This window comes from Epinephelus fuscoguttatus, linkage group LG12 (assembly GCF_011397635.1).
Source record: "Epinephelus fuscoguttatus linkage group LG12, E.fuscoguttatus.final_Chr_v1".
In the NCBI taxonomy this organism is placed as follows: Eukaryota; Metazoa; Chordata; class Actinopteri; order Perciformes; family Serranidae; genus Epinephelus; species Epinephelus fuscoguttatus.
The window spans coordinates 37010122-37024619 of NC_064763.1; the positions used below are offsets into that span (position 1 = coordinate 37010122).

The window sequence follows — 14498 nt, forward strand, 5'->3', positions numbered from 1 at the left end:
GTTATTGTAAATCTTTGTGCTTTTATACTGTTTCGAATTAAAACGTGGTACCTTGGGCTCTGGGGTGGCCTTCATTATTTATTTGATATTGTATACAAAAAAATATGCAGACACGATGAAAGAATTAAAAACAAAACTAATACAGATGAATTGGTGACAAAAGATAATTGGTATTTGCTTCTGTGGAGTGCATTAAAATTAACCTCATGATTCTAGTATGTCAAAATAAAAAACAGGATGTAAGCTGCTTCACTTTTTAACAGATCTTCAGCTCTCACAAATGACCAGCTTCACTGAAATTGTAAATAAACAGGTTGAAATTCTAATCACAGGATGCAGGCCATTATTTGACAAAAGGCAGAATAACAAACACAATCACAGACTGGTTCAAGATGTTCTTTATTTAATCAGGGAATGACAATACTGTCAAGTACACTAAGCATGATTCCCATAACCAGTTGTGGAAGACTACCATAACCTGTCCACTGTAATTATCATTTTCATCCTCCCTCACAGAAGTACTGTAACTCCAGAGAAGTGTAACTGTACGCACGTTAAGTTTCCCTTCCTTTGCTCGACCAGGAGAATCGACAGGTTTTTGCCTTCGTAAGACTTCACAGGTGGAATAAACTATGCAAGACTGTCAATAAAATAATATTATTTTTACTATATGTAACAAAAGACATGTTTCACACCAAATGCACGGACACAAAAAACAAGTGAGACGAAAACACAGAATGTCCACACTGGGGTATAGTGTCTCTTGGAGCTAATGACAGCTGCTTACATCAGGGACAACTAACCCTCCCATTGTATAATATATCAAGACAAACATTTAAGCTCTCCAGTGCAGAAGTGTGAAAATTACAGTTATTTCACCACTACAACTTTAGAGCGAGGAGTGCTTAATGGCGCTATGAAACAGCACCATCTGGTGGTGTAACTACAACTGTATGCTAACTGCCCTTTCCCTTTGATCTGCATTGGAAAGCAGAGAGAGACAAATTAAAGCATCATATACCAATGTAGTGAAATGACAAAGAGTGAGGCCAACATAACTGTACTCAACGCTACCTTTCCTTTGCAAGCTACACAGTTCAAGATAAAACTTTCTTGTTGAATGGTCATTTTGTTCTGAACTCAGCTCTTTATTTTCAAAATATAATGTTCCCTTAAAGTGGTCCTTTAAAAGTGGCAGATCGTTGCGAGAACGATTTGACCTTTATGCTGTCTTGTCTGCAGCTGTAGCATGTCTAGGAATCGTAGAGGTTTTGTGAGGGCTAGCTAATCAATAAAGGATTTGGATTTTTTTTTGTTTTTTTTTAGGTGGGAATACATGTGTGCAGGGAGGATTAACAGGGCGTCTCCCTCGTCCTCCTACGCCTGGAACTCCAGGCCGAGACCAAGCTTGTGGCCACCAGCGTTGATGTTCTTGCCATCAAGGAGAGCAGAGAGCGTCAGCTTGATGCCTGCAGAAACACATCAGGATAAGCCATGCAGAGACAATTTAAACAAGAGTGTACATTTAGAATGTACCGCTACTTCATACTGTAAACAGTCTGAAACTGGTTATTATTGGTGCTGGTGCTTATTGAACTCTTCCATTCTTGATGTGCCAAAGATCCTACCTCCACACTTTATCATGTCAGTTTCCTGCCAGCATTCAACCTAACGAGCCATCTGTCTGTAATGTTGCTACTATTGTTTACACTTAAGAAATTATAGCTGTTATCTATCAATAACACTTCACAAACATCATGCAAAACTCTTCTAATAACTGTCCTGTTTACATCTGGGCATCAGTGTAGAATAATATGAGCTACATCATGCTTTCTCAAGTACTTTGATGTCTGTATATATGTCTTTAAAAAAACTGTTAATGAATTCTGCGATGGAGCCATGATAGGATCATGGTGTACTCTGTGCATGTTATAAAACTAAAGTTGGAATAATCCACATACAAGCCTCAATGCCACGACTCAGATTTTCACTCAAGTCTAATTTTAAAAATACTGGTCAAGTGGAATTTTCTGGATTGACAAAGACAATGTTTACATGCACAAGGCCCTGATTACAAGTGTTTCAGCAGCTGGAGATGCCTTTTTGTGATTGTTGAACGCCAGGGCCACACTGCCCGCGGAAGCACAGCGCACCGAAATTCTCGCGCGCGCCGGAGCACCTCCGTTCACATCAGATGCGCATTTCTCCACGCCCTCGACAAGCGATTCTGCTCCCAGCTCTTGTTTTTCACTGCCTGGCTTGTCACGCTAGGGCCACACCGCCCGCGGAAGCGCCGCGAATAGCCTCGAAGCGCTGAGAAGAGGAGGCAGTTTCCTTTCGGTGCCCATGTTAACCGACTGTGTCGTCCACACTGGCCGCGCCGCGCCAGTGTGGACGACAGCTGGGAGCTGGGAGCAGAATCGCTTGTCGATGGCGTGGAGAAATGCGTGTCTGACGTGAACGGAGATGCTCCGGCACGCGCGAGAATTTCGGTGCGCTGCGCTTCCGCGGGCAGTGTGGCCCTGGCGTCAGATTCACTCGCGGCTTGCGCAGAAAATAGACCAGACACCGAACTGATCGCTGCAAATCGTGAGCCTGCCGCGGAGCTTCCCGGCGTGGCGCAGCCAGTGTGGACGACACAGTCGGTTAACATGGGCGCCGAAAGGAAACTGCCTCCTCTTCTCGGTGCTTCGAGGCTATTCGCGGCACTTCCGCGGGCAGTGTGGCCCTAGCGTAATGAGAATGAAGCTTTTTGCTCGCGTTTTTTGTGTTGCAATGTGCCTTGCTTTTCTGTGCTCTAAGCACCTGGGCCCATATTCACAAAGATTCTCAGAGTCCTCTCAGATAGCTCCCAACTTAGCCTAAAAATTCCTAGCAAGGAATCTTAGCTTAAGAGTGATTCAGGAAGTTTCTGAGAGCAACTCTAAGCAAGGAGGGGACAGAAACGTTTATCTTAGTGAGGAAGTGTGGTTGACCCCGTTGTTAGGTATGATGCAGTCTTCTAAAAGCTGTGATTGGTTGTTACAAAAAGAAAAAAAAAATGCGCTCCTAGTGATGAATGGACAGTGAAATCAACCGATCATAGAACTTTAGACTGTAGGCTATTAAGAAATGTGTAATCGTGAAAATAATTGATGATGAAACTCAGCAAAATTAAATTAATTGTTACACAGCTTCAAAATGTTTGAACGTACCTCATTCACATGCCGATTATTATATTGATTTGCTTATTGTTATGTTTACTCGCCATGCTGGTAATTTTACTACTTAATCTATTTGATATTAATGGTGGACGAAGACTCAGCTGTCAGCAATTACTGTGATTGCTGGCCTCCTTGTAAAAAATGGTTTGATTTGACAGAATGATCAAAACAACGAATGAAATGGAGAAAAAAAGAACGAGAAAGCCGAACTGGACAGAAGAGCAGTGCCTGCTGTTGGCACAGCTCGTGGAGGAGAACAAATGAGTTTTAAGAGGGAAATTCGGTCCCTGGATCACGGCACAAGGGAAGAGGCAGACTTGGGAGCGCATTGCCCGACAAATCAATGTGTTGTTCCCTCTCTTTTTACACACAAGCGATGAGTGTGAGAAGCGCTGGTACGTGCTGCAATCCAAAGCAGGCGTTATTGCGTTACTACACTGGGTGGGAAAAGTAAGCTCATCCCTGATGAGGTCAACCACAAACATTCTCCCTGCACGATCAAGCCTGTAACGTCTTATTAAATCACTGTCGTTCAATACACGGAGAATATCTCTCCTTCCTCTCTGTCTTTCCGCCATCTTCTCTGTTTAAGACACTCTTAGGCTTCTTAAAAGTCCTCCTCCCTCCTCTTAACAGTTTTTCACCTTAGGAGCTCTCTTAAGGCCTAAGATGCTTTGTGAATAACTTTTATCTTACCAAGGGAAAAATGATGTCACTAAGAGCTACTTTCAGTCTCAGGATTCTTTGTGAATACAGGCCCCAGCAAGTGGGTTTTTTTTTCCACAAGTGGCATTCAATTTAAAAAAAGGGAATGCGGCGTGCCTCACATTTTGCAACCTGCAAAACGCTTTCTGTGTGATTGGAGCCTAATATTCTACTATGATGCCAAACATGACAATATTCTGAATTTGATACAGGTCATGTACCCAGCATATTCCATTTGGATATTCCCATTTAGGCTCTTTTCCAAAAGAAGCATGTTCCGATTAAGATGTGGGATATGCTGATATTATTGGTGTGTTAATGGTGTTCTTTGGACATCTATACAGAATATGTGTCCCAACTAGGGTCTTTACCACAACTTGCGACACGCTGTCTCTTGCTTGTTTGGGTCAGCTCCATCTGTTGTCGTGGATACGCTGTGCACAAACCAACTAGCAAACAATCTTAAAGGCTGATGTAAAGATGCATGCCCAAAAGAAAAGCCCATGTCTGGTCAGAAGGAAAATCACACCAACCTTTAAACATTATGAAAGAGAGGGTATCAGCAGGTTTTTGAATATGTGCAAATATCACAATGTCGACCTTTTTGAGAACATGCTTAAAGGAATGAAAGGAGGAGGCTGTGTTTGCACGGTCAAACAAGACTGCCACCAGTGGAAAAAATCCCATTTTGACACTAAGAATAAAAACGGCACAAGCAACTCCAGCCGTTTCACTTTTCCATATTTTGACGTAATAAACGATGTTAGGATACGATAATCAGAGCAACATATGGAGTGTTTTGTGCATGTAAACGTAGTCTGCATTGTCTTGTCTTTTGGCCCTTTCGAGCACTTGGCACATAAGTTACATACAGACTGCACTCACCTGGCTTCAGAGTCTGAGTGTAGCCCAGGCCCACGAGGCTAGAGTTGTTCACCTTGGCCTGTGTGAGAACCACAGATGACAATCATACAAAGATCAACACATATTACTAACAGGTAAATGTATCATGCAAATGCTGGGTAACTGTCTGCTGCAAACAGAACATTTACAAAATTAAAAAACTTAAAATTAACAACCAGCTAGGGAAGAAAAATACAGCAAATAAACCTCCCTTCTAAATTCAAGCAGCTGGTTTCACGGGCCTCTGCACTGCATGAGGTCATTTTAGAGGCAACTTTTAGAATCTGACACACCACTATGAACTCCCTGTGAAGAGGGAGTAGGTTAAAACAGGACTTCCTAATAGGAACCAATGAAGTTACACTGTAATGACACATAATGTGACAATGCCACGACTACAACTACTACATCTACTTCAGGTTAAACACTACTACTCACAGAGAAGGATGCATCAGGATCAATCTGATATTTGGCAGCGATGCCAAAGCGGGTGTTGCTGTTTCCGGCAGTCCAGGCCAGGTTGACCGCCGTCTCTAGCTGGTCATTCACCTTCTGGTAAATGGAACCGCCAAACTCAGTACCATCATTTCTGAGGAAAAATAGCAGATTACAATATATGTAAGTTTACCTTACAGGCGATATTTTCCCTGTCCCACTGTCACTGATGTAAAGCCGACATTACACTTTGTCTGACCTCACATAACCACTTCAGCTGTAGACTGAAACAGACAAGCTTGGCCAAAGGGCACAGTGGGAAACAAGACTAATACTATGCCCTATCCCTCTCTCCCTCTCTCACAGTGTCCGACACTACCTCACTCTGCCTTTTCACTGAGGCCCTGTATGCCTGCCAAACACTCACCCCGCCTCACTTGCAATATAGTAAATCCCATCACCTGGGTGTAAAAATAACTGCCAGGCACCTGGGTGCCCGGCACACAGCCAAATGGGTAACAAGTTAGTCAGTCAAACAAGGACAAGAAAACTGTCTCTGTCTAGTCAAGGTCAGTCGTCTGGACTCAGTTGTTTCACTCATAGCTGGAGGGTGTGTCTGGGTGCTCATGCAGATGCATTTCAATGCTGCTTTAAAAGTACTTTTTCTCTCACCAACTCAGCCTTAGGTCCAAGCATCAGGGCAGTACACATTCCCTCTCCTTGCTACTTTAATTTCAACTGCACCAAATTCACAGCACTCTAATGCTACAATGAGCAGAATCCACACTGGAAATGCATTGTGTGTGCTACAATGGAAGGATGCATGCTGGCATACTGATGACCATCTGCTGCAACATGTAGTCTTACACATTCGTATGGAGCTGGAACTCGTCCGTCTTGAATCCGACCGCAAAGTTGCTCTGGGTGATCCTGTTCCTGCCAGCCTCGAAGGTCATCTGGTAGCCGGCCAGCCAGCCCTCGTAGCCCACCACTGCTGCTCCGTGGATGGCTGTGCCGTTGATGTCGTAGTTAACGTCACAGCCGAGGTTGATGTGGTCGCACTTGTAGCCTGTCTTGATCTTGCCGCCCTTCTTGCTGGTGGGGGACAGAGAGCAGGTTGTTAATGTCAGGGGCCGAGGTTTCCCAGAGCTATAAACAGCACTCTTAACAATGAAATGTCCCTCATGTGTGAGTTGCAGACATCAACCTGTTCAAATGGGTGAAGAAAGATACATGACCCAGAAAGGTAAAATGAGGCCAGTGGAGAGTCACCATAAAAACTTTATCAGATAAACTGCTTTAACCACTGTAGCTCCAAAAGCACAGGAAAAATACTTTATTTAATTCCCTTAAACTTTTGATTTCTCCCTGAAATTGACTCAAATATCTGCTCTTACCCAGTGTTTGGCGAGAAGGAGGAATCAAACGTCAGCTTAAGCCCCTTAGCCAACTGTGAAAAAGGTAAGCAAAACACAAAAAATAAAGATCAGTTTAATTAAACTCATCAACTTTAGCATTAATTGTTCATTAGATCAAAGTACAGTCCAATTTACATTAAGACAAATGTGATCAAGACTTAAGTGATCTCAGTCAATACAACAGCAACCTAAATCACATTGTTCTATACACATTTCAGATGGTACTGGCCCCTACACTCCATCACCAACCTGGTCTTCAAGGGTGATCTCGGTCCCCAGGGTGTTGTCGGTGTTCCACTTCTCTGTGAAGGTCAGTCCGTGCTCCGCCCACTTGTACTTGGTCTCCAGGGATCCAGCGACCTTGCTGGTCTCAGTGTTGGCAGAGCCTGTGCTGGTGAACTCCTGCAGATGACAGTATTTGCTGTTAGAGTCATACTGTCTGGTTTAACACGCAGATGCAGTACTGTTCTTTTCTGGGTTTTTCAAATGGAAAAGCACAAAGCAGTGACGTAGGTTACAGCTCCAATCACTGATAATGATAACTGAAAGAGTTAGTTCAGAGATTTTGAGTTGGGGCTGTATGATGTACTTATCCATAGTCAGAGGAACATTTTCACTGCTATACCTTGCCACTAAGCTGCCTTTTCCGATGGGGAAGTGGAGCCATTATATCGCTCTCTTCAAAGCCACCAGACTCCATTGACAAAAACAGTAATTTTAGCAAGCAGAGCGGGAGAGCTGCTGGTCTACCGCTGCTTCGATCGGTGAGTTTGTTTGTGTTACAGTGTGAGTATTGGATCCAAGCTAATGAGGGACCACAGTAGTACACTGCTTAGCATCTGTGGCGGTTAGGGGGACAGAGGAATACAACCAATTTGATAGATCGATAAAACACAATTCCCAAAGTAGGCTTGGCTCAGTCACAGCAGGCAGGCTGGGAGGTTATATGAAGCAACATCATCATACAGACACCTACATCAAGCCAGGTGTCAAAGTGTTTTTAAAGGGGCTTTGGAAAATAGCATTTGATGCAAAACAAATATACTTCTTCGACCAAAACTGTAATGTTGGGATTTTAATAAATAAGGAACACTGATGATAATAATGGCCCTGCCCCTTTAATGTCCTGCACAAAAATGCATTTTCATTGGGTGTTTACACAGGATTTTAGCCACTGATGTAGTCCTGTAAACCTTCCACCAACACTGTCTGCTTGAACACTGAAACATTAACTTCTAAAATCCTGAAGGTGAATTTACAAGATTAAGAAATCAATTTGACTTTAACCTTAAGTGAACTAAGACACACAGTAGGTTGAATTGTTTTGACACAGCATCTTCACAAACTCCATTTTAAAAAGTATCTGTCAGGCAGCAGATGCCAAGGTGTCCTGGCACCGTTTAGGCGATCAGATAACCAGCCACTCAATTCTCAGCCAGGAGCCTCTTAGGCCATGATAGGACGGCTGCAGTCTGGAGTGGCAGCTCTGATAATCTGATAATGACTGGCGACGACTTACCAGTCCATTCTCAGACTTTGTTTTCAAGTCCAGCTTGATGACCCCAAAGCCTGAAACACACAATATTGAACAACAGATCAAAATGATGTCGGGATGACAATACAGATCCAATAATAACCACTCTGAAGCATTTCATTATTGAAGTGGAACGTGGCTTCTAGTCCCTTAAAATAAGTACTACTTTCACGCCAATATTATTAGTCCTAACATGCAGAATTCTGTCCTATACTACATCTATTAATACACATTGAAATAATCATTTGAGATATTTCATAACACATTAAATCAAGTCATTGATTAGTGTCTGTGAAATGCCCATTCATCAGCCCCAGGAGTGCATTTAACATTATTTATATGCCATTGACTAACAGTGTGTATTGATTTGCTGTAGATTCTGTGAGAACATTAGTGCTGTCAGTGATGAATAATAGCTGGGGGGCAGGTTTAAACAGATCCTGGCTCGAGCCCGGAGCCCCATTCCTGGTCTTATACGGCATTACAGCCATCAATTGATTCACCCAGCCACACTTCACATGACCCAGAGATCTCCACGGTCATGTACTTTCTGGCCTGGTGCGATTACTCACTCACCCTAGCTTTCCCCTTCACTAAACCGTCTACTAATTCTGTCCTCATCTAAAGCTGTAGGTCCCACCCTGTGAAATTGTCACCAGCTTCACATCTGCTCAACTACTTTTTCTTTTGAGGCTTTTCTGTGAAGGTGAGGCCTGCGGAGGAACCCACAGTAATGAATTACAATCACTTCCATACTTGCAGTGAATCAGCCTCCGGGGTACGTATGAATCAGTCTGCAGCAACGACTGGGAATTCCTTCAGTATTAAGTGCACATCATTCAGTAACCGTTGGAGCGCAGCTGTGTGTATATAGAAAACACACCCCGCATCCACTGTAACTGCAGGCTTTGCACTTCTCCTCAACATATGTTCAGCTATAAACATCACAGCAACTGATGTGAATCATTTCCTTTCATTGGTGTTGCGATAAACATTATAAAAGGAGCTGTTATTAGCACAATGCCTGAGAGGAAGTGTTGCATCGAATCTTGCAAGAAATGTCCGCGATTACTTAACAGCACAATGCAGGAAAATGGTATTGTTTTTAAAGTGTACAGAGTGAAACCACGTAATATTCCTTCCAACGGCAGAGGGTAGGCTGTAGATAAAAAATAAAGGCATAACGAGAATGATGTGGAAATAAAACTAGAAACAAAATCTACCACTGCTTCCCTTTTCAACAAGGCAACGGAGAAAATTTTCAAAAGAAGAAGATGTGATTTTAAAAGACTCTTGATTTCGAGAAATATAGCACTAACAAGGTAAAATTCTAACTACAAGTCATGCCCATCTCCATCATGGTGGAAAAAAGTAACGCTGTAAGTGTGCAGGCGTTACTTTATTCCCTTCATGTATGCTTTTTTTTGATATCCTTGCACCTACGTGATGTGCACATAATTATTCCCCCTCATCTCCATCATGGTGCCAGAAATATTTTTCCTAGTTTCTGCAATCTGACAATGACACAATGATGTTTAAAATAATACACATTATTGCCTGTAATTATCTTCTACTAAAAAGGTGCACTCCACATATTTCACACGTCACAGGCAGCACTAAACAGCCTGTGAAAACATTTGTATAAAGTCCTCTGTAGTTCTGAAGGAGCTTTATTTTAATTGCTGTTTTACCATTAAATAATAGCGTGTGTGTACATACTACATGTTGCCGTTTCTGAGTGGTACGTAGTGGCTGAGAGTCAACTGACCTTGTTACATAGATAGATCTACACATTTATACTGAACGTTTCCACGACTTTTCAAAGACCCATAATAATAATAATAATAATGACTATTTTTTTCCTTGCCCTAGAAAATGGAGATACGTGACGGTACACAAAATGTTACACATCAACACACAATAAAGCAACTTACCTCGACATCTTCAAAAAATAAATTTGAGGTTATGTTACATCAAGGTTGGAAATTAGCACCAGCAACCTGCCAAATGCAGGTAAAACATGCAAGTGGCTGCTGAATTTGCTTCACTCACCAGCCACAAAAGTATTGATTATGTATTGAGTGGCTGGTAGATTTTGGAATCCACCAGCCACTGTGGTACGTGGACAAAAAAAGTTAATGTCAAACCCTGTGTTACATTCATGGCAGGTTATCCAGGGAAGATTACTGTCTAAATCTCTTAACACACAGCAAGATTCCATAACTTTCCCTCAACTTTCAATGATTTTTATTTATTCCATGACTTTTCCAAGTTTTTCAAGACCATGGAAACCCTGTAAAGTATTTATTCATTCATTTTCCATATCCTGTTGGGGGTCACGGGCCAGCTGACACTGAGCGAGAGGCGGGGTACACCCTTGACAAGTTGCCAGACCATCACAGGGCTGACATGTAGAGACAGGTAACCATTCACACTCACATTCACACCTACGGACAATTTAGAGTCACCCATTAACCTGCATGTCTTTGGACTGTGGGAGGAAGCTGGAGTACCTAGAGAAAACCCACGCTGACACGGGGAGAACATGCAAACACCACACAGAAGGGCTCCCACACCATCTGATTTATAGCAGTTATCAAACAATAATAAGACTAATTGTCATGTTTAATCTGTATTTTACCCATAACTTCTAACACAACCCAACTAAACTCCTGTTTCCAGGATAATTTAAATGCTCGCTCGGGGTTCAGCTCATAAACTTTCTCTTTACGCGCCACCGTTTTCTCACGAGTGCCTAACCGGTGCAGCACATGTGCAACTCTCAAAAGAGATGAGAAGTGAGATGGTTTGCTCCTTAGCTACCACCGTCAAGATAAAAATCATCATTATCAAAACCCTACACATCATGGCAACATTTAATATGTGTCAAATCATTTCCTTCTGTATCATACTGTTATAAATGCAGGTGGAATAAGTGAGTATTGTTGGCTGCTTGGTGCTCACCATATCCCTTTGTGAAAACATCCCTGGCAGACTTTCCAAGGTCGACGTAGGTGGGAGGTACTGCCATTATCTGCAAAGAGAAAGACCATGATCACAGCAGTGACTAAAAACAAGGCAGAAAACAAAGGAATACAACAGTCTCTCTGAGACATGACATCCCTGCTGTCCTCCCTCTGCGTTCCAGCTTCAGGACAGCCAGAGCCACACAGCAGAGGGAGAGACACGGGAACCGGAAGCGGAGGACACAGCTGACAGATCAGATGTGAAGTGCTGCTGAAAGAGGAAGGCGGGGGCGAGTGGAGGTCACTGGTGGATGGGAGCGGTACAAATCTGATGAAGTTATTGGCTTACATGAGCGACTCACACAATCACAGCGATTCTAACACTTGCACACACATTCATTCAAACTTGCATTCCTGTCAGTGTAGCGGCCAGCTCACATGCAGGGGTCACAAATACATAAAAATTAGAAGCTTTGCCAAAACATAGCCGATGCATCCACTGATTCCTTCGTAACCACTCTGTTCCCCACTACTTTAAAATTTAGAGAAAGCAGAGATCATTTTTGACACTTTAATCATGAGTCAAAGTTGATGTCTCAAAGTGGAGGAAGCCAAGTTCAGGAAAAACAATAAGGGCCACAGACTGGAGCACAAAGCAGACTGTTTGCCAACCCTCTTGTTGGCTGCGCCCGTGTGCAAGTACAGCTATGTGTGAACCTCTTTGTCCATTTTCCTGAACAGCCTGTTGTGCAAGACATGTGTCTATTTCATCATCATGTATCATGGATAGCTAGAGGTTCCATTTTTCAATAGCGCAACATTTATCAAGGTACACTTGTTACACAGGCCTGTTGATAACACACATGGGCATATTGTTAGTAGATAGAACAGGAATTTGAACAGTTTGCCAGAAGAATAGAAACGAAAGGGCACAGAATTTCTCAGTTAACTTTACTTATATCCCAAGATTTGTGACTACTCTCCAGTATTGCGATATCTGTCTGACGTAACGTTTCTTTTCAAAGTAAAATACATTTGCACTACATGAAGTTTCTATGAAAATTTCAAGAATGAGCTCTGCTGTGTTGCACCCCAAAGAGTCACGCTGCCAATCACCAGAATAACATCAGAAAATCGTTCAGTTCTGTCCTTCGACATCTGCCAGCTCTTTCCTCTAAACCTGTTCAGGCCAGTTTACGGGCTGCCTCACCTTTCCTCAACAGCTCCACCCTTTCCTCCATACGTGACACATTTACTGCATCCCTAAGCACGTTTGGGCCCCAGAGGACCAGTGCAACATCAGCTCTGACACAACAAATGCCCGTCCATGATCCCCTGACACACTCTAAGACTCATGTCCAGCTCTAATCCACCTGAATCATCCAGGACCCCCCTCCTCCTCTGAGCCCAGTCACCATGTGTGTCCTGTGGTCATAAAAAAGCACTTGGACAGGAAGTGAACTAATGTCCGGCATCTGCAATGCCTATAAACACATAGACAAATGGCAGTAAGACATTCACACTATGCCAACACACTGGGTAGTTTTATGGCTCTCACACACACATGGCTGCAGGCAGATAGGTCAGAGGCCAGAGAGGACATAGGACAACACTGTATATATGATAGCCTGCAAAGCCTTAACTGTCCTAAGGTAAATCTCCTTGGCTTAACATTGAAGACAGTCATATCTTTATGCAACAGTTACACACCATCCAACTTCAGACCATAGCATGAGGACCACTCATTCAATGATACACTTGACCTAGCATCTAAGCTAAGGCTGTATCACTGCCCTTCAGCACCACCTTCATTGTAGTATAATTCAGACACAGCTGTAAGACAGACAATAAACAGATTTCAAAGTCCAGTCTCCCTCTAGAGTCAATGAATAAAGCAGTGTCCACCTGACACACACAGAGAGGTTATGAAGGCAGCATCTCCCTGCCCTCGCCTGCTAACAGATTAGCATTAACTAGCTATCAAGGTGGACAGCGGGCGAGTGTCTCCAGTGTCTAACGGGCGGACAGACGGACAGGAAGTGTAGAAGAAGAAGCTAACACCGCTAGCTAGCTAAGCTTCTTTATGGCTAGCTGCCTGAATAACTGCTGACCACTGGCTCCGCACTGCTACATGACCGCACCGCAAGACATTAGCAGTCAAGCTAACAGCCTGTGGGAGGCAGCGGGCCTAGCATCCCTGCTGCACGCCGAGCTGCACCCGACTGCAGTTTAAAATCAGACGTTGTGAGCGACAGCAACGGCCCGCGGAGGTCACACGGCGCCGGCAGAGAGCAGTGACAGAGCCGTACAGGAAAGGAAATGTCCGCTGTGTTGCGTTTCAATATTGGATACATTACGTACCTCTGTGTGCTCCTGTCCTGGCCGAGAAGGGGCTTGTCAACTGCACAAAGGGAGGAGAGAAGAGGGAGGTGGTGCGGCGTCACGTACGTTACAAGTCACGCAAGCAGCAGGAGCCTCTTGTCATCGACAAAGATACAACAGTCAGTCAAACAGCAAGATAGTTCACTCCCACTACAGCCTGAGTGGCATCGGCGGGGAGAAAGCACAAGGTCATCCCACTGTTCCCACAAAGTACTTAAATTTTACTAACTTATTATTTACACTTTTTTATACTTCATTTAATTTCAAAGGAAAATAGTTCCCTTTTTACTCACTAAATTTAACAGCTGTAGTTATGGATAACAGAAGCTGCCAAAATAGAAAATAATGGAATAAATTAATTAATTGACATTAAATTTACCAAAAAATAATATAAAAAAATATATAGGCATTTATTGGTTAATTTTTTTTTATTATTATTACTGTATTTGTCAGGGACAGTGCATACTAATAAACATTTTTGTAAATACACCAGAGTTAGCCCTAAAGCTAGTTTTCATCTGTTGTCCCTGGTCAGATGTGAATTGGCATAAAAATTATAATAAAATCTGACATTAATTTGCATTTGTTTTGTTTTGATTATTAATGTATTTAATTTTTAATAATTCCCCTATTCATGTACTTTCCTATTTTAGTTTCCCTTTTATTTGCTTGATATTATTAATTTTTGAATTTATTAATTTTTGAACTTATTTATTTTGTATTCATTTTAAGTGTATTTCTTAATTTTTATTTACTTATTATTTCCCATTGCATTTTCCCACCCTATTTACCTCCCCAAACTTATTTATTTTTTGTATTTTATTTACACATTCCTTTATATATTTCTCCTGCATTATTGACATTGTCATTTATTTTTGGTACATATTGATTATTTATCAAGTTATTATTTATTTATTTATTTATTTATTTATTTATTTATTTATTTTTGGCA

The 14498-nt window shown here is 42.4% G+C and overlaps 1 protein-coding gene across 1 annotated transcript; it reads right to left on the bottom strand.

The window, feature by feature from the left end:
- Positions 1 to 380: 380 nt before the first annotated feature.
- Positions 381 to 13659, bottom strand: vdac1 (voltage-dependent anion channel 1). Its single transcript, XM_049592904.1, has 9 exons — positions 13526 to 13659; positions 11163 to 11232; positions 8184 to 8233; positions 6914 to 7066; positions 6644 to 6696; positions 6114 to 6341; positions 5250 to 5400; positions 4794 to 4851; positions 381 to 1469 (listed from the first exon to the last, which is right to left on the bottom strand). Exons 2-9 carry the CDS (start codon positions 11227 to 11229, stop codon positions 1378 to 1380), a joined length of 852 nt encoding a protein of 283 aa, XP_049448861.1. The 5' UTR covers positions 11230 to 11232; positions 13526 to 13659; the 3' UTR covers positions 381 to 1377.
- Positions 13660 to 14498: the final 839 nt, after the last annotated feature.

Excerpts from the sequence above, each read along its gene's own strand:
- vdac1 (XM_049592904.1), bottom strand. The coding sequence starts at position 11,229 with ATGGCAGTACCTCCCACCTACGTCGACCTTGGAAAGTCTGCCAGGGAT. Across the intron at positions 7,067-8,183 it reads CAAAGTCTGAGAATGGACTG|GAGTTCACCAGCACAGGCTC; the intron begins GTAAGTCGTCGC and ends TGTCATCTGCAG. Across the intron at positions 4,852-5,249 it reads ATCCTGATGCATCCTTCTCT|GCCAAGGTGAACAACTCTAG; the intron begins GTGAGTAGTAGT and ends GTTCTCACACAG.